Source organism: Xiphophorus couchianus, chromosome 24, assembly GCF_001444195.1.
Source record: "Xiphophorus couchianus chromosome 24, X_couchianus-1.0, whole genome shotgun sequence".
Lineage (NCBI taxonomy): Eukaryota > Metazoa > Chordata > Actinopteri > Cyprinodontiformes > Poeciliidae > Xiphophorus > Xiphophorus couchianus.
This window is the reverse complement of record NC_040251.1, coordinates 18,957,491-18,974,954: the sequence shown is the minus strand read 5'-3', so window position 1 is coordinate 18,974,954 and position 17,464 is coordinate 18,957,491. Positions and strand designations below refer to the sequence as shown.

The 17,464-nt window shown below is 50.0% G+C and overlaps 4 protein-coding genes and 1 long non-coding RNA gene across 9 annotated transcripts; 1 reads left to right on the top strand and 4 right to left on the bottom strand.

Moving 5' to 3' along the window:
- Positions 1-670: 670 nt before the first annotated feature.
- On the bottom strand, positions 671-3,486 carry LOC114140645 (CD59 glycoprotein). Its single transcript, XM_028010766.1, has 5 exons — positions 3,371-3,486; positions 3,194-3,277; positions 2,030-2,131; positions 1,879-1,952; positions 671-1,146 (listed from the first exon to the last, which is right to left on the bottom strand). Exons 1-5 carry the CDS (start codon positions 3,477-3,479, stop codon positions 1,024-1,026), a joined length of 492 nt encoding a protein of 163 aa, XP_027866567.1. The 5' UTR covers positions 3,480-3,486; the 3' UTR covers positions 671-1,023.
- A 1,816-nt stretch (positions 3,487-5,302) lies between these two features.
- Positions 5,303-5,970, bottom strand: LOC114140695 (uncharacterized). The gene is made up of 2 exons (XR_003594652.1): positions 5,879-5,970; positions 5,303-5,588 (listed from the first exon to the last, which is right to left on the bottom strand). It is a non-coding gene; the product is annotated as an uncharacterized LOC114140695 (long non-coding RNA).
- dytn (dystrotelin) lies at positions 5,597-9,694 on the top strand. Its single transcript, XM_028010602.1, has 14 exons — positions 5,597-6,349; positions 6,511-6,585; positions 7,050-7,275; positions 7,350-7,435; positions 7,518-7,597; positions 7,658-7,729; positions 7,794-7,957; positions 8,042-8,153; positions 8,248-8,381; positions 8,441-8,597; positions 8,662-8,708; positions 8,780-8,921; positions 8,995-9,460; positions 9,579-9,694. Exons 1-14 carry the CDS (start codon positions 6,331-6,333, stop codon positions 9,665-9,667), a joined length of 1,869 nt encoding a protein of 622 aa, XP_027866403.1. The 5' UTR covers positions 5,597-6,330; the 3' UTR covers positions 9,668-9,694.
- On the bottom strand, positions 9,679-14,208 carry zdbf2 (zinc finger, DBF-type containing 2). 5 transcript variants are annotated; one of them, XM_028010574.1, is made up of 10 exons: positions 14,102-14,208; positions 13,384-13,474; positions 13,261-13,317; positions 13,080-13,194; positions 12,843-13,000; positions 12,165-12,765; positions 11,717-11,842; positions 11,318-11,655; positions 10,918-11,071; positions 9,679-10,846 (listed from the first exon to the last, which is right to left on the bottom strand). In XM_028010574.1, exons 3-10 carry the CDS (start codon positions 13,302-13,304, stop codon positions 10,064-10,066), a joined length of 2,319 nt encoding a protein of 772 aa, XP_027866375.1. In that variant the 5' UTR covers positions 13,305-13,317; positions 13,384-13,474; positions 14,102-14,208; the 3' UTR covers positions 9,679-10,063. The 5 variants fall into 5 exon arrangements, with proteins under 5 accessions (XP_027866375.1, XP_027866376.1, XP_027866371.1 ...); XM_028010575.1 differs by having other exon boundaries at positions 13,080-13,176; XM_028010570.1 differs by having other exon boundaries at positions 13,261-13,474.
- A 225-nt stretch (positions 14,209-14,433) lies between these two features.
- On the bottom strand, positions 14,434-16,502 carry eef1b2 (eukaryotic translation elongation factor 1 beta 2). The gene is made up of 7 exons (XM_028010749.1): positions 16,323-16,502; positions 15,629-15,751; positions 15,421-15,553; positions 15,277-15,343; positions 14,931-15,056; positions 14,633-14,700; positions 14,434-14,556 (listed from the first exon to the last, which is right to left on the bottom strand). The coding sequence occupies exons 1-7, from the start codon at positions 16,400-16,402 to the stop codon at positions 14,470-14,472; spliced, it is 684 nt and encodes a 227-aa protein (XP_027866550.1). The 5' UTR covers positions 16,403-16,502; the 3' UTR covers positions 14,434-14,469.
- Between the last annotated feature and the right edge of the window lie 962 nt (positions 16,503-17,464).

Here is a 17,464-nt window from a genome sequence, read left to right as displayed (position 1 = left end):
ACCACGAGTGTGAAAGCACCACCAACATTCAAAACTGACCAAAACATCAGCCAGACAGCATAGGTACTGAGAAGTGGTCTGTGGTCCCAACTGCAGAACCACTCCTTTATTGAGTGTGTCTTGCTAATTGCTAATAATTTCCACCTGTTGTCTATTCCATTTGCACAACAGCAGGTGAAATTGATTGACAATCAGTGTTGCTTCCTAAGTGGACAGTTTGATTTCACAGAAGTTTGATTTACTTGGAGTTATATTGTGTTGTTTAAGTGTTCCCTTTATTTTTTTGAGCAGTGTATATAAAACTGCAGAGCTAAGTATGAAACTTCATTAGTGTTGATAAATACTTAGCTTCCATACTTACTAAGTAAGTAGTTATTTAGTATTTAGCAGTCTAACTAAATTAATTTAATCTGTGACAGTTAGAAGTGATGAATAATCCTCCTGATCGCTGCTAATGTTTGACTTGCAAATGGCGGCCATCTGTTTCTGATTGGTTTATGACTGATAAAAAGGAAGATGGTGAAATGTGTGAATATCTGGTTCCGAGAGGAAACAGAACTAAAGATAAAAATACAAGTTCAGCTGCTGAGCAGATCACTGTCTGTCCTCGGCCTGCAGAGGGCGCTGCAGCTGTTTTCTCACCAGGAACAGCAGAAACAACAGAACAAAGTTTCTTTTGACTCTTTTATTGGTTTGAAGCTGTTTTCAGGTCAGTGACGACATCAGTTACAGAACCAGAACCTCCAGAACTTCCTGGAAACAAACATTTCTACATAGTTAGAGTGGAGTTAAGCAGATCAATACAGATGTGATTATTGATTAATGCGATCAGTTCATCCTCCATCAGCTTCCTGTCGACTCATCAGTCTGATCAACTCTGACTCCAGGGGGCGCTGCGGCGCCGCCTGGCTCAGCCTGCACCTGCAGGGGGCGCTGTATCCTCCTGTTAGCGATGGTTAGATCCACACTGACACGTCGATGAGGCTGTTACACAAGCTGACTGCAGGGGGCGCCGCGGAGCGCTCAGTGGACACACCACCACATGACCAGCACGGAGGCCAGCAGGCCAATCACAGAGCCCGCTGCAGACGAGGGGGCGGAGTTACACAGGTCGGAGTTGCAGCACCTGAAGGTGAAGCTGGACACCTGGGAGGAATGGACAGGGCCAGAGGTCAGAGGTCAGGGTACGCAGTCAGCAGGAACCTACCAGAGGACCCAACTGGTTTCCATGTGGTTTCCATGGTATCGGAAAACCTCAACAGGAACCAGAACCAGAGGGTCTCCATGGTGGTTCTGGAAGTTTTTCTGGGTCGTTAAATAATCTGAAGGATTTCTGTGTGTAATTACAGGCTGTGACCACAGGAGGGCGGTAGAGAGTTCCTGGCAATAATTATATTAATAATAATAAAATAATCTTTTCTTTTTTTATAGTTCTCTAATTTTTTAAAGCTCTGACTTTTTCAGTTTGTCCTTCAGTTCACCAATAATCGTTCAGTTTTATTATTAATCTAATTCATAATTAAACTATTCTGAAACATTGTAGTGTGTAATTACAGGCTGTGACCACAGGAGGCGCTAGAGAGAGTTTCTGGCAAAAAAGAAAAATCTGAACAATAAAATAATCTTTTGTTTATTAGAGCTGTTTACTCTGTTCCACATCCAGAACCAGAACCAGCTGGACCAGCTAGTGAAGGTTTTAGCATTTTCTCCCTTCTGCTGACTCAGCAAGTTCCTTCATGTTCTGGTACCAGTTTGGTTCTCCAGCAGAACCTTTTTGGTCTGAAAAGCTTCAGGGACCGAGCCAGAACCTGGACCAGATTCCAGAACCAAACTGGTCAGAGGGTAAACTGGTTGGCGTCTGGACGGTGGACCTGGTACCTGGGGGAACATCTGGGCCAGGCGGCTCCGCTCACACTCCGTGTACTTCAGACACTTCCTGTAGGTCATCCCACCTGCAGAACAGCAGACAGCCAGGTGAGAGATCCAGAGCGACACCTGAGGTCCAGAGGGACCGGTGGACGGTACGTACCTCTCTCGACGAGCGTGAGGCAGGCGTCGTCGTAGCTACAGTCTCGCTGCTTGGTGCAGCTGGCGGTGTAGTCCTTACAGCTGTAGCAGCGGATGGCGGACCCTGAAAGCACAGCAGCACACCTGGACGTCACCTGGGGTCCAGTTCTCCATGGGGGGTCAACCTCAGCTCAGGTTCTGACAGGTCATGACTTTCACCTGAAAACTTCCTGAACTCTTTCGAAAGTTCCTGGGAAATTCCCAGAAAGTTCTGAAACGTGGCTAAATACAAAGCAAGTCATCCCACTGGACTCCGCTGGCGTCTGCTTCATTTGGGCCGATGCTGCCGGGTTCTGCATTACACAATGTTCTCACATATCACTGCAACCCTCAGGTCTCCCAGAGAGCAGGACGAATTTCTACTCAATCTGTCCACATGCAGAGTTCTCAACCAGTCCAGTTGGTTCTCTGGCTGACAGAGCGGATCTCTTGGCTCGTCTTATTCCCAGAATGTCCATCTGGGACCTTCCAGGATTTGACTGGATGGATGTTGAGCAACAGTCATTTCCACATCCAGCAAATCTGAGTTTCTTCCTGACTTTCAAGGTCAAACTGACTCAGAACAAAACCAGCCAAACTACATAAACATTAACTGTTAACATCATTTTGTTCCTCTACAGTTTGTTCCTGGTTCTAAAAGGTTCAGTTGTTCTAAATGTTTCTATGGCCCAACTTGAAGGTTCCTCCAAGGTTCCTCCAAGGTTCCTTCAATGTTCCTTCAATGTTCCTTCAGGATTCCTGTAAAGTTTATCTGAACATCCTACAAATGTGTCAGAAAGTTCCAGGAAATTCACATATAGATTCTGGATGTTTCTAAATGGACCCGGACGTTCCAGGGACCCAAAGAATTCTTGGAGAAAGACCCAGAAACCTCCTGCTCTGACCTGGGAGGTTCTGATGGTTCCTATCAGCTTCAATATGAACCAGTCTGGAGAACTGAACCTGTTCCCTAACAGATCTGAACAGAACCAGAGGTCAGAACCAGGACTCAGACTCTGAGGTGCTGCCCCCTAGTGGTCAGACTGCGTCGAGTAGATGATTCAAACACATCAGACCTTCAGACCCAGTAGGTTCTGCTGAGGCGTCGGAACCGAATCACCTGACCAGCCATTAGAACCAGACGTACCGAGTCCAACCAGAGAGGAGCAGACCAGCAGGCAGATCACCAGGGAGCGCTTCATCTTCACCTCGGCGCAGCTCAGAGTCTCTCCTACAGACAGAACCAAAACCAGAGAGAACCCGGGCTCAGACAGAACCAGAACCCGGGTTCAGATCAGTCTGAGCAGAACCTCAGCGTACTCACCCAGCAGCAGCAGCAGGACGGTTCTGGTGAGGATGAGGAGCAGAAACTGAGTCTGTGAGGATGATTGAACAGCACAGACTCCGCCCACTGGGAGGAGCCAATGGCACATATTCTGTAAGCTCCGCCCATTGGGAGGGGTTTGTGTTAAAGACTTCATAAGCCCCGCCCACTGACTGAGGGACATGAAGACTGACAGTCAGGAAACACTGACCCACTGGCAGAGAGGTTCTGAGTCAACAGAACCATCCAGAACCCAAAGCCCGTTTGGTCCCAGGTGAAACCAGATTCAACATGAGATCATGAGTTCAATATTCACACTAACACAGATTCCTCAAGTTTCATCTGGAGCTGGATCATCCCTGGAGAGGAGCAGAACCACGAAATGCTCCGTTAAACGGGCCGGCTGCATCAGAACCAAACCCAACGTTCTGTTAAACGGGCCGGCTGCATCAGAACCAAACCCAACGTTCTGTTAAACGGGCCGGCTACATCAGAACCAAACCCAACGTTCTGTTAAACGGGCCGGCTACATCAGAACCAAACCCAACGTTCTGTTAAACGGGCCGGCTACATCAGAACCAAACCCAACGTTCTGTTAAACGGGCCGGCTGCATCAGAACCAAACCCAACGTTCTGTTAAACGGGCCGGCTACATCAGAACCAAACCCAACGTTCTGTTAAACGGGCCGGCTACATCAGAACCAAACCCAACGTTCTGTTAAACGGGCCGGTTGCATCAGAACCAAACCCAAAGTTCTGTTAAACGGGCCGGCTCCAGCTGAAGTTGTTGTTTTTAAACTAATGTTTCTGCGTTTGTTTTGTTAGAAGATGCTAGTCAGTCTCTGATTGGCTGAGATCTCCACCAGGATGACAGGATGTCGGCCATATTTGGTCTTTGAAACGTTGGATCTGTGTGTAAATATGTTGATTTGTTTAGGATGTGGAATTATCCTAGAGTGACGAGTTTTTCCTTCCTTCTCATGTTCTGGGTTAAATTTCTTTAGCAGCTGTAATTTAGCCTTTAATTAGCAGCTTTAACAGGAGGTTAAAGGTCATCAGGCCAGGCCTTGGACCTGTGACAGCTGCCTTGAGGTCAAGCTTTACCTCCTTGAGGTCAAACTTTACCTCCACATCCTGTTTAGTTTTATTACATTTGTGTTACATTCTTATTGCTTTTCTACTTTTTGTGTACATTTATTATGCATTTGAATTTTTTGGTGCATTTTTATGATTTATTTTTTTGTATATCTTTTGTTTTTTATTTTTAACTATAATTGTTTTTAATATTTTTATGTCTTATTTAATTGTAATAAGTTTTTTATCACATTTTGACACATTTTCTGTGCTTTATTTTTCTATTTTACTTTTACATTTTATTAAAAAAAATGTTAAATTATTTATAAGTGCACTTTTTTATTTAGTTTTTTATGTGTAAGTTTCTTTTATTTTGATTATTATTTAATGTTTTATTATTTTTATATAATATTTACATGTATTTTATTTTCTGTTTCATTTTTGTTATATTTATAAATATGTGTTATTGTTATGAACTTATTTTATATTTGATCTTATTTTGTTACATTATTTATACTTACATTTTATTATTTTGTGTTTTTATTATTTTTTTGTGTTTTATTTTGTGTTTTATCTTCTTGGTGTTTATTATTATGTTATGTTTAATTTTTCTTTCTGTTGATGTTTTAACAGCCAGACGCCAGCAGCCTGGGGTCACGGGGTCATCCTCAGGACAGGCCGTGCCTCTGTGACGGCGCCGTGGAGAAACCGGACCTCGGCTCCGCCTGCGGCCGTTTAGCTCAGTCCAGATGCCGGACAGCTGCGGTGTCGGCCGCTGCGGCCGCCCGGCGCCGAACAACGCGCTCAGTGTGAGGGGAGAACAACGGCGGCCGTGTTCCCGGCCACAGAGGACGCTTGTTCCCATTCATCAAACATTTATTCAGAACCTCGTCCAGATCCGCTCCACGATATGATGCCGCTGCGCCCACCGGTCCTCCAGAACCGACCCACAGCCAGCGCTGGAGGTCAGAGACCGGCTGGAGGCGGAGCCTTCTGTCCGTGGAGGTCAGCGACTCCTGAGGGTTTCCACCAAACAGAAAACAAAAACACTCAGCAGGAACAAGATGGTTCCTCTGGTTCCACTGGTTCCTCTGGTTCCACTGGTTCCTCTGGTTCAAATATGTAGAGACAAAACAAAACTAACCTAGAAAAGCGATTGAGCAAAATGTAAGAGCAGCTTAACTCCATAAATCATTAATAGTGATGAAAAAGTTCTACTTCTACTGGCAGATTATTTCATTTAAAACTCTTTTTCCCATTTTTAAGTTAAATAATAAACAAACTCCTTTATCTTGTTCAGACTTTTGAAGAAATTTCAAGAAGTGAACATTTTTAATATTAATCTCACAATTTCTGAGGCTTTTGGTGGAAATGTAGTCCAGTGTTGGCGCCCCCTGGTGGTCAGAGTCAAACTGAAGCTCTGTCTGAATTTACGTGTCAGGAGTCTCCAGTTCCCAGCTTCTGATTGGTCGGCGCTGCTGGCTGCTGATTGGCTGTCAGGCAGCAGGTGGGAAACAGCAGCCAGGTAATGTGACGCCTTCATTCATCATTGATGAGCAGCAGCTCCTGCTGAAGGAAGGTCCAGTTCTGGTCCAGTTCAGGTCCAGTTCTGGTTCAGGTCTGGTCCAGGTCTGGTCCAGTTCAGGTCCAGTTCTGGTCCAGTTCAGGTCCAGTTCTGGTTCAGGTCTGGTTCTGGTTTCTTGGGTTCAGGTCAGAATAATTCTGTGTAATTCATCAGCCTCTGTTATTCCATCTCTCCAGAAGAAAACGGATCGAACTCCTGTTCTGGCAAGTGGATCAGAACCGACCCAGCCGGTGCTGGTTCTGCAGAGTGAGTCCTGGAGTTTGATTCTCTGCGGATGATCTAAAGAATCCACCGGATCTCCATGGACCCGAGCCGCACAGGTGAGATCCGTTTTGCTGTTCAGAACCAGGAAGGTCCAGACAGGTTCTGGTTCTGGTCTGAACCCTGAACCTCGTCTGCCAGCTGAACCTGGTCCTGCTGATGTCATCGGTCCAGTCAGTCAGTTCCAATATGAACAGTTCTTTTCTTGTTCTCTGAACAGAACCCATGACTGAGGCCCGTCTGTCCATCTACAGAACCGCCATGAAGGTCCGATCTCTGCAGAGGTTCTGCCACAGTAAGACTCACTGGTTCCTTCCCAGTTCAGACCTGCACCAGTCAGAGTTCACCAGCAGTCCAGTTCAGTTAAACCAGTTCCTAAACTGACTGACTGCGTTCATGTATGCTTAAAGGAATGTGTTCAGGTCATGAATGAACTTGTTCATTGTAACCAGAACTAGTTCACTTTGCTGATATGGGTCAGTTCACTTTGAAGTGACTGGTTCATCAACAGGTTCAATGAATCAGTTCATAAATGATTCAGTCTTTAAAGTTCCATAAGTTAATATCATCATGATTCAGTGACAGTTCATTAAACATGTTCAGTTCACCTTTAATGAACTGAGTGAATCAGTTCATATCAACATGAACTGATTCAAGTGAATGAATCACTGAAGGAATCGGTTCAATTTAATAAATCAGTGAATGAATCAGTTCATATTAATGAATCAGTTGACCTTGTGACCTGTCTTTCTGTTCCAGTGGACGCCGTCTTCATTCAGCACGTCGCAGCAGCCTTCCAGCTGGTGGGCGGGGCTAACCCAGCAGCCTCCCAGCTGGTGGGCGGGGCTAACCCCAGACGTGACGCCATGTTGAACAGGGAAAGCGTGTTGGCGGTTCTCAACAGGATGTTTAATTGCGCGTCCCAGGAAGTGACTGCGGCGGCCTCAGAGGAGACGGGCAGTCTGCTGTTCAGGCTGTTTGACCGGTCCGTTTGATCAGCCACAGGTCCGGTTCTGGTTTCTAGACAACTGGGCTGATTCTGGACCTGCTGTGTTTCAGAGAGGGGACCGGTCAGGTGTCGGCCCGGTCTCTGCAGACCGCTCTGGTCACTCTGTCTGCAGACAGCTTGCTGGCCAAATACAGGAGTGAGTATCTACCAGAATACTGATATGAACCAGAACCATCCAGAACCAAATGGACCCGGATGGTTCTGGCTCTGTCCTGCAGGTCTGGTTCGTCTGTCAGGAGACGGCTCCGGATCCGTCACCAGGTCTGCACTCAGCTCTCTGCTGCAGGACCTCAGCAAGGTAGGACTACATTTCCCATCATGCCTCAGTGCTCCAGCTCTCTAACCACTGAGTGTTCAGGTTCCTGCGGCGGTCCAGGAGCAGGAAGTGTTTGGCAGCGTGGAGGCAGCAGTCACTTCCTGTTTTAACCAGGTGAGGACGCACAAACGCTTTGCTGCAGGTGATCCTGACCTCACCTGACCTCACCTGTCTGCAGGGCGGGGCTCCAGCAGTGAGCCAATCACATCTCCTCTCGTGGCTGAAGAGCGAGCCCCGACTGTTGCTATGGTTACCGACTCTCTACAGACTGTCGGCCAGTCAGAAGGTGAGCCACGCCGTCCGCTGCCACACCTGTAAGGCCTTCCCCATCGCCGGGCTCAGGTGAGTCTGATCGGCTGGACCAGGTGAGGACTGAGAGTCGCTCAGGTGAGACTGAGTCCAGAACCGCTTCATGTCTGTGCTCAGGTATCGCTGCAGGAAGTGTGTGAACGTCCAGGTGTGTCAGGACTGCTTCCTAGACGGCCGGCAGACCAGGAAGCACAAAACACACCACCCAGTGGTCGAGTTCTGCACTCAGGTGAGGTCAGACAGGTGAGGTCAGTCAGGTGAGGTCAGACAGGTGAGGTCAGACAGGTAAAGTTAAAGTGATCCACCTTTGTTTCTGTAATTAGCCCACCTGGAGAGAGTCTCTGTCCTCCTTGGTGCACAATGCTCGTCATGCCCTGTTGCCACGGCGACACACTCACAGAGAAGCTGATAGGACGAGTGTCCTGACGTGGGCGGAGCCAGCAGAGACCCAGAACAGGTGAGAGAGCGCTGCAAGGTGAACCTGTGTGGTCCGGTGTTGAAATGTTCTGCCTGCAGAGCTCCGCCCACCTCTGATGCTGCGACGCTACCGGCTGCCTCGGCGCGCTCTTCCTCCTGTGATGAAGAGGAGGCCCGGGACGCCGCAGTGCAGGCGTCTCCTCCTCTGTCCTCATCCAAGTCTCTGCAGACGGATGAGGCTCCGCCCCCCCAGCAGGTGAGGTGGCTCCAGGTGACACGTCATTACACACAGGCGGTGTAATGACGTGTCCATCCTGCAGGGGGCGGCGCTGCTGACTGAAGTCAGGAACCTGCAGAGAGATAAGTGGTGAGGCTGGAACCAGCACCGTCCCAGTATGGTCTGTACCAAGGTCTAACTGGTTTGAACTGGTCCCACAGGTTGCTGGAGCAGCAGCTGGGGGCGTGGCGCCTCACCGTCCAATCAGACCAGGGCATCCTGGAGGACCGCTGCTCTGAGATGGAGGTCACCATGGAAACGATGAGGCAGCACAACGAAAGGCTGCAAGACATGCTCAACCAGGTAGCTGTGACCAGCAGCTGGGGGACAGGTGCATCATGGGAGCTGTAGTTTATGCTTGGTTCTTCTGCGTCAGGCTCTGAGAAAGATGGAGGCTCAACAACACGCCAGCAACACGGATCACACTAAGGGAGGAACCGCCACGCCAACCTCTGACCCTCCAACCGACGACGAGGAAGAGGAGGAGCTGATGAAGGATGGGGACGAATGGAGCCTCAATGAGCCTCAAACGCCATCTCCCACAATTCCACACAAATCCAGTCTGTCACATGATGAACAGGAGGAGGGACCACCAGAGGACCGTCAGCCAATAGGACGACAGGAATCACTAAAAGACAGTCAGCCAATAGGACGACAGGAATCACTAAAAGACTGTCAGCTAATAGGACAACACGGAGACCCTGAAGAGGCGGGCCTACAAAGAAATGTCAACCGTCTGTCAGATGCAGAGGATTCTGGGACTTGTAGTCCTGAAGTCTTGCTGCAGCAGACTGTGGACAGACTGAAGACGGAGATGGACGGCATGAGAGACAGAAACACAGGTGAGACACAAATGATCAGATAAATCATGCAGGTGAGACAAGAGAAGAAGACAGGTGAGCCACAGGTGGACCACCTGTCTCACCTGCCAGGTGTTAGCTGCTGTTTGTCTGCTTCCAGGTGAGAGCGTGAGGGCGGAGCTAGCGGCGGCAGCGGAGCAGGTGGGGGACGCGGTGTCCCGCCTGGTGGACGCTGTGAGGACAAACTGAGCAGGCGTGGCTCTTAGAAAACGTTTTATTCAGGACCAACATTTAAACACGCAGGTAGAAAAGGTAAAAACATGGCCACCCGTTAAACTGGTGACAGTACGGAGACACAGAGCTGCCGAATGCTGAACAGTAAACAATGATGTCAATAAGTATGTCTCCATGGCAACAAACATGTAGCTGTACTGGTTTCCATTCTGTAAAAACATTTAGCTTATGAAATTATTAAAACAGACCATAAAGAAAATAATTTATTTTGTCAGCCATTCTTTACAGCGAAGAGGAAATGATCTTTCTTCTTATTGCACAGTGGACTTTTCTGTAGTGTCAGGTGAACACCTGGTGAAGGTCTACACCTGTCCAGGTGTAGCGGTGTCCTTGTGGCTCCAGTCCGTCCTGCTACCTGCCCCCCCTCTCACAGCCGCGCCCCCTCTGGCTCCGCCCCCTGCGGGGAGCCGGGAGGGCGTGGCCTGTGGAGCTGAGGAGCTTCCTGCTGGGTGCTGCTCGTCGCAGCCCCTCCCTCCTGGGCGGAGGGGGCGGGGCTTGAATCCTGGTCCTTCGTTGGGAGGATGGGGGGCGTGGCCTGCCGCCCCTCACTCTCTCGGTGGGCGGAGTCCGAGGAACCCTTCCTGTCCTCCTGACCGTCTCTGTCCCAGAGTCTGCACTGAGCGCGCTCATCAGAGCCGCGTCGCCTTTAGGCCCCTCCCCCGGCCGGCGGTCCATGTTGAGGTCAGGACTCAGACTCCGGAACAGCTGACGGACGCACGGCGGCGGCTGGCCGGAGGGGGCAGGGCCTCTGGGTCTCAGTAAAGTCTGTGGAGGGTTTCTGAGGATCTGATTGGTCCCTGGCTCGTAGAACTTAACAGGAAGTCTTTTATACTTGACCTTTAGCCTCTGCAGGTCAACAGGTCGCCGCCTCCTTCTGCAGCGCTTGGGGGCGGAGTCTCCAGGTGTGGCGCCAGCAGAGCAGGACGGGGAGCAGAGCAGGTAGACCAGCGAGGTGCGGGGCTGGACAGGAGTAACGATGCTGGAGTAACACGCAGGCAGCGAATGCCACGCCTGCGACTCAGGGGTTCTCTCATTGGCTGCAGGGAGGCTGGTGGGCGGAGCCTCTGAGGACAACTGATGGACAGTCGGGATAACCAATCGTAGCGTCTGAGTGCCGTGACTCACTTTGACCACCTGAAAGGACAAAACCAGGTGAGGCGTTTGTTTCCAGGAGAGAAAATCAGACACAACCCCGTCCTGCTCACCTGACACCTGGACGCCACTCTGAAGCTCCGCCTCCTCTTCCTCATCCTGACACAAGCAGAGTCATCATCATCCTGGTCCACCAAGGGTAGAACACCTGTGTCTGGCTCCGCCTCCTGGGCCTGAAGGGCCTTCTTCCTTCTCCTCCTGCCAAACCTGAGGAAAACAGATCACCTGAGATTACCTGAGATCACCTGAGATTACCTGATATTAACGAATCATCTGAGATGACTACCTCATCTCAGACTAATGAACTGCTCCAGATTAAATGTTTAGACCAGTAGATGACCACACACACCTGTTTACCTGAGAACAGGTGAGCTGAAAAGCTAACACTTAGGAACGAATGTAAAGATGTTCACCTTTCATCAGGTGAGTTAACAGGTGAACAGGTGTTGTTACCTGGCCAGCGACTCTGTGTCAAAGTAGCAGATGAATCTGCCCCGTCTGAACTGCTGGACCAGCCTCTCCACGCGGGCCTCGTCCTCCTGCTCGATCTGGGTCCAGGTCTTCCCCCTGAAGGATTCTGGGATATGCTGTGGGACCGGCAGGACGTCCTCTATGGGGACATCCCAGAAGCCCTGGTCCTGCTGGACCGCCCCGCCCAGCAGGGCGCAGTCCAGCTGGCTGGAGTACACCTGGTCCTCCATGTCCACCTGGACGTCCATGAGGCGGCCCAGGTCCCGCCCCTCTGTCTGGCTCACCTGGACAGGTGGGTCAGCTCTCTGGAAAACCGCCTGCTGAGCAGAATCACAGTCAGAACCTGGAGAAACAGAACCAGCCCCAGACCTCTATACATACCTGTACAGGTTTGTCCCAGTCCTCACTCTGCGTTTCCATGGAGACAGGAAGGCTGAGATGGAGGCTCTCTGTCTCCTCCTGCTGGTGGTGAGGTGAAGTGACGCTGTAGCAGCACATCTGGATCACCTGGGAGGGTTCAGAGGGGACAGGTCAGGTGACATCAGCTCTGCGTCTGATTGGCTGGTTAACCCCAGCTCTGCACACCCACAGACAATGCTCCAGAACACGAAACAAACATTTAATTAATATATTTTCACTTCTATTTATTATTCATTTAGCATAAATGCCTCATACCTTGGTGGAAATTACTTTATTAATCTGATGTTCAGCTATTTATATTTTTTTTAAATTACATTTATTAGATTCCATTGTTTTCATCACCTTCCCTCCACCTCTCTAGCGCCCCCTGGAGGCCCCCACTGTGAAAAACCCTGGGTGAACCACCGACCTCTTCAATGGTCTGCTCCACCGAGTCGCTGTGGGCGGAGAACGCCTCCGCCTTCTGGACCGCCCTCCTCTCCCTCTGCCAACTCACAAAGGGCCTATGGGGCCTCAGGTCTGAGCAGAACTGGGCCCTTGGTCCAGATGCAGTTTGGATCTTTGCCTCTGCAGGAGCCTGGAGCTTCTGGCTGGTGTTCGGGTCCAGCTGAGCCGGGCCCCGGGGGGCCTGAGTGGAGGATGAAGAGTCACTGGGTTTCCTCCGGTTGGTCTTCCTGTGGGCTTTTCTGTGGACAGCGGGCGGAGCCTGAGCCTGAGGGGGCGTGGTTTGGTGCGGAGGGGGCGTAGCCTGAGGCTGAGGGGGCGGGGTGTTTGTGCAACGGGGCGGAGGAGAGGCCTGTCCTTCGTCCTGCCTGTGCTGGCCGTCTGATTGGCTATGGAAGCTATGTTCTGTTTCCTGATTGGCTGGCTGACAGGACGCGTCATCAGAGCTGGGCAGGTGTTCTCGAGTGCCTAGCGACTGGCCGTCTCCGTCGGAGGAACAGAGTTCATCAAGCTCCGCCTTCGGCAGCGGGGGGGCGGAGACAGACGGCAGGTCGGCGTGGGATGGCCTGGCGAACCCAGACGGACAGGTTACCCATAGCAACAGCTGTGCTGTTGCGTTAGTGGAGCTGTTTCTTTTGCTTACCTGGTGTCGCCATAGCGATGCGGGTGGTGCTCCTGGACGTCCCGCAGGAAGCGCTCCAGCAGCGTCAGCCTGCTCTGGTTGCCCCTGGCAATGGACACAGGGGCGGAGCCTCTGGCGGACGCCCGGACAGAATCCAGGTGTCTGAGGCTGGACAGGTGCTGTGTGGGACACATGGTGATGATGTCATCAGGAGCCGGAGTGAGGCCGGACTCGGTCTAAACTCAGGCGTTCCCGTACCTGGTCCAGGCTGGTGTAGAGGACTCTACAGTAACCACAGTAACCCTGCCTGCTGGGCTCACACCTGGATGGACCGGGCTCTGGCCCCGCCCACATCCTGCCAGACAGACAACACCTACAGCTCACCTTTACTGATGACTGTCTCTGATTGGTTACCAGAAGAGCTAACAGGTAAGCTCACCTGCTGGGAGGCTCTGCCTCCTTCTGGTTACCTTCATCAGACATCCTGACGGCACACCTGGAACACACACGCCTAATAACACACCTGCACATGGTGAACACACACATCCACACATCCACTCACCTGGAGGTGGCGCAGTCAAAGGGTCTGTCCAATCAGAGCGCTCCATGCTGTAACTAACAGCAACGAGGCGGGAGCTCCAGAGTCCATGAGCCTGAAAGGGAAGCAGACGCCACACTGGTTGCTATGGTGATGCTGCCTCTGCACCTTCTTAGAACTGTGTTTAAGCCCGGCGTGACGTCAAATCCATCCGAACTGTTCTGGTGGACCCTGATCTGCAGCAGAACAGTTACCTCCTAAAAGAGCTCAGGAGGTTCTTTACACTGGACCCGGTTCCGATACATATCACTATGGTAACATGGATTATTCAGCCTGGATTAACACCTGCCGCTACTGAGTTTTCAGTTACCTGTCTAACTCTAATCCAATCAAAGCACCGCTCTCCTCGCTGCTGACCAATTATACGCCAGATGATTTCCTTCTAACCAATCATAGTTTAGCTCTATGTATTTCGAACCAATCAGCTTGCACTTCTTGCTGAAATAGTAACCCATGTCTAGTCAATTAAAGTCTCGGTTCCGTATTCTGGGTCCAACGAGGGACTAACCCGGGTCGTTTTGAACCGTGACAACAAAGATGCTGACGTGTCAAAGCGGTCAGCTTCCGGTTAGCTATGTTGTTAGCCGATTAACTCCTGAGCTTAACGGCAGCACGGAACCCGTCAGCGGCGGTCCGGTCCCGTCACTGCCGCCTAGAATCACTGACTGTCGGGTTCTTTTACCTGCAGCAGGTCGATGGTTGCTGTTTGTACGGATTATTTATCTTCTTCCGCCGAGCGGTGCTCCACTGCTGTTTAGTTTCCGGTCCAGTCTTCTTCTGCTCCATGTGGAGCAGAGCTCCTTAAACTGCGTCGCCACTAGCGGCCAGATAGAGGAACTGCAGCCTCAAGAGTTAAGCACGAAACACACCTGAACTTAAGGTGATAAAGTCACTTCATCATTCATATTAAACTGGAGAAATGTAATATTTATAAATGTAAGTGTTTCAACCATCATTGTTTCAATTTTAAAGCTGGAGTAAATATTTCCCCTGAGATTAAAGACTCAACAGCTGTTTTATGCCAAGTGCTTTTTATTAAACATGATTAACTCAGATCTTATTGAAAGCTGCTACATCCATGGACTGGACAAAGTCCTCGAAGGCTGTGATCTTCTCCTCCAGGATGTCTGTGCCCACCTGCAGCAGGAAATATTCGGTCAGACCTCAGGAAGACACTCAGAACCAACCAGGCGACGAGCTGCAAGCATCTCACCTTGTCGTCTTCCACCACGCAGCTGATCTGGAGCTTCTTGATGCCGTAGCCCACTGGGACCAGCTTGGCTGCACAGATCACACCATGGGTTGGTTATTACCCGTCAATAAAACAGTTTAACGTTTAATGGATCAATGTGATCAGTTTCTGCAGTGGTCAGATCAAAGAGTGTCCATCAGTCTTCAGCCGAAAGATGGTGAGATGGATCATCAGCTGTGCAGAGTAGCTACACCTAGTCTGGGTACTGTGTGGTACTGGGTTGGAGGTACTGGTCCCAGTACAGTGTGTGTCCTCTTACATTGTCCCCAGACCAGCCCGTCCATCTCGATGCTGCGGACACACTCCTCCAGCTTGGCCATGTCCGTCTCATCGTCCCATGGCTTCACGTCCAATAGAAGCGACGATTTAGCGATGAGAGCGGGCTCTAGTTGAAGGAGACAGACATAAAAATCAGTTGCTAAGGAAACCCCACCAGGCTGCTCTCTGATTGGTGGAGACTCGTCAGGTAAACAGCTGTCCATCAGGCAGTCAGCCGAAAGATGGTAATTGGTTACTCATCATTCAGAGCCACATGGGTGGATGGTGATGACGCCTCACCAGTCATGTGATCAGTGAGGTGTCCTGTGATTGGTTGAGTGACGTACTTTTTGCTTTCTTGGCGGCGTACTCGGCCAGGCGCTGCTCCTTCAGCTTGGTCGCCTCAGTGTCTTCCTGAAAGGCAAAGATCAGAGTTGAACTCCAAACCTGAGCTCACCTGTGACCTCACCGTGACATCACAGCGTCCTCACCTCCTCGTCAGAACCAAACAGGTCGATGTCGTCATCGTCGTCGTCTTTGGAGGCGGCGGGGGCGGAGCCTGAGGTGGCGTCGGCCACTCCCACAGGGCCGTACTGCCCCAGAGGTCTCTTCACACCTGGGAGGCTGACAGCCACGAAGCGTTGGTCACACCTGTGCACTCTGACCCGAGGATGACGACGACGATGGGGGCGGGCTCACCTGTTCTTCTGGCTCTGGTACGACTTGATGTGGTTGTACCACCGCAGGGCGTGGCACAGGTCTGCTGGGGGCGGGGCCGAGAGGACCTCAAAGACCGCCACGTCAGCCTGAGAGGGGACAAACCTGTGGGGGACAGGGTTACCATGGTTACAGATGAGTCAGCTGATCTCTAACGTTGCATTTCCCAGTTTTATTGGGGTCCAGACCTGGACCACTGGACCACTTAGGCTTGGTTAACCTGGACTGGAGAGGATTAATGGACCAGAACCAGATTCTAGACTTAGACCCGATTTGTAGTCTCAGTCATATTACAACTCCTAAGCTTGTTTCTAATGTCTCTGGTTCTGAGTTTAGAACCGACTTTAGGTCCAGGATGAGCGTCCAGAACCTACAGCAGCCACTGCGCAGCCGCAGAGAGGCTGTTAGCACCATGTGACCGCACAGTGCGCCACATTAAACCCAAATAAACCGAATATTTTGTTCGAAACTATGAAGTCCATTAATCTGCCATCAGCTTTCATACGTTTATATAAAACCATAAACACTTCCGGCTCCATGGAGCGCTAATGTAGCTTAATTTACCGCCGGAACTGAAGCTAACTGTTAGCCACGAGCTGAGCCAACATGGCGGCAGCCTCGCTGAACCCTGCAGGAGATTCTACCGGGAGGTTCTGCCGGGTTCTGCTGGACTCACCCTTCGATGTAGCTCCGGTCCGACAGGAAGTCGTTGAGGACTTTGAGTCCGGAGGCTGATTTCAGGTCGCCGAAGCCCATGACGGAGCTGAAGAACCAGAGAAGAAGGAAGGAGCAGCCGGAGGAAGAAGGAAGGAGTCAGAGGAGGGAGGAGGATTTATAGCCGGACCTGACTCCTCCTCAGTGGATTCTGCTCCTCCTCCTTCAGGGGTCCAGCAGGGTCTTCCATAAATTACAATATATTTTATTCATGTCACAGATTTATTCTGGTGGCTCCAGAGAGAATAAAACTCCTAAATAAGTTTATAATATCACATAAAACCCATTAAAATTATTTAAACCCTCCACATGCAGACAGCAACACCTGGAGGCCAGTCTCAGTATCCAACTCAGTGGGAAATTAAGTGGAAGGAAGAACTGCCTAAGACTGAAGCAAATGCTATGAGGTACAGTGAACCCTCGTTTTTCGCAGGGGTTACGTTCCAAAAAGAACCGTGATAGGCGAAATCCGCTAAGTAATAACTTTTTTTTTTTTACAATTATTATACAATAAAATACTCCATAATACATTGAAACCAAAGAACAAAACCTTTTTACAGGCCCAAACATTTGTTTAACAAATAAAAAGTACTGTATAAACTTTTTTTTTTTTTTTTACAAATAACTACTGTACTGTAAAATAATAATTTTAATCATCAATATGAACTGAAGGCAGATTCCAGTGCCCCAATTGCGGAGATCAGCGTCGCCCCACCGCGACCTGAGTTATTGGATTAGAACGGGAGAAAATGAAAAATGATTATGAAATAAAACAAAACAAAGTACAGTAGGACAAATAGTGACTATCGTGTATTTCACTGCTCTTCTGACTGAGCCGCTGCAGCCTGACTTCGCTCTGTAGCGTTTTTTTTCTTCTAAAGCCCGCGGTGCAGGTGGGTTTCTACGAGAGAAGAACATAGTTATCGGTGGTTGTTGTCGCTCTTTTTACTTCTGGACAAAAAGATTCTTATAAACCGACATGCCACCATCGATTATGTTAAGTATGGCAAGCTGTTTTACATATGTGAACATATTAAACTGCAACGTTGTTGACACACAGGTAGAGAAGAAGCGGAGAGACTGTTTAGCCAATCAGAATGCAGA

Coding starts and splice junctions, on each gene's coding strand:
- LOC114140645 (XM_028010766.1), bottom strand. CDS start 3,479: ATGTGCCATTGGCTCCTCCCAGTGGGCGGAGTCTGTGCTGTTCAATCA. Junction 3,278..3,370: donor CGTCCTGCTGCTGCTGCTGG/GTGAGTACGCTG, acceptor TTCTGTCTGTAG/GAGAGACTCTGAGCTGCGCC. Junction 1,953..2,029: donor CCTCACGCTCGTCGAGAGAG/GTACGTACCGTC, acceptor GCTGTTCTGCAG/GTGGGATGACCTACAGGAAG.
- zdbf2 (XM_028010570.1), bottom strand. CDS start 13,367: ATGTGTGTGTTCACCATGTGCAGGTGTGTTATTAGGCGTGTGTGTTCC. Junction 11,843..12,164: donor TGGAGCAGACCATTGAAGAG/GTCGGTGGTTCA, acceptor GAACCCTCCCAG/GTGATCCAGATGTGCTGCTA. Junction 10,847..10,917: donor GAGTGGCGTCCAGGTGTCAG/GTGAGCAGGACG, acceptor TTGTCCTTTCAG/GTGGTCAAAGTGAGTCACGG.
- eef1b2 (XM_028010749.1), bottom strand. CDS start 16,402: ATGGGCTTCGGCGACCTGAAATCAGCCTCCGGACTCAAAGTCCTCAAC. Junction 15,752..16,322: donor GACCGGAGCTACATCGAAGG/GTGAGTCCAGCA, acceptor TGTCCCCCACAG/GTTTGTCCCCTCTCAGGCTG. Junction 15,554..15,628: donor TACCAGAGCCAGAAGAACAG/GTGAGCCCGCCC, acceptor CGTGGCTGTCAG/CCTCCCAGGTGTGAAGAGAC.
- dytn (XM_028010602.1), top strand. Junction 7,598..7,657: donor TGCTGCAGGACCTCAGCAAG/GTAGGACTACAT, acceptor CTGAGTGTTCAG/GTTCCTGCGGCGGTCCAGGA. Junction 7,958..8,041: donor TTCCCCATCGCCGGGCTCAG/GTGAGTCTGATC, acceptor GTCTGTGCTCAG/GTATCGCTGCAGGAAGTGTG.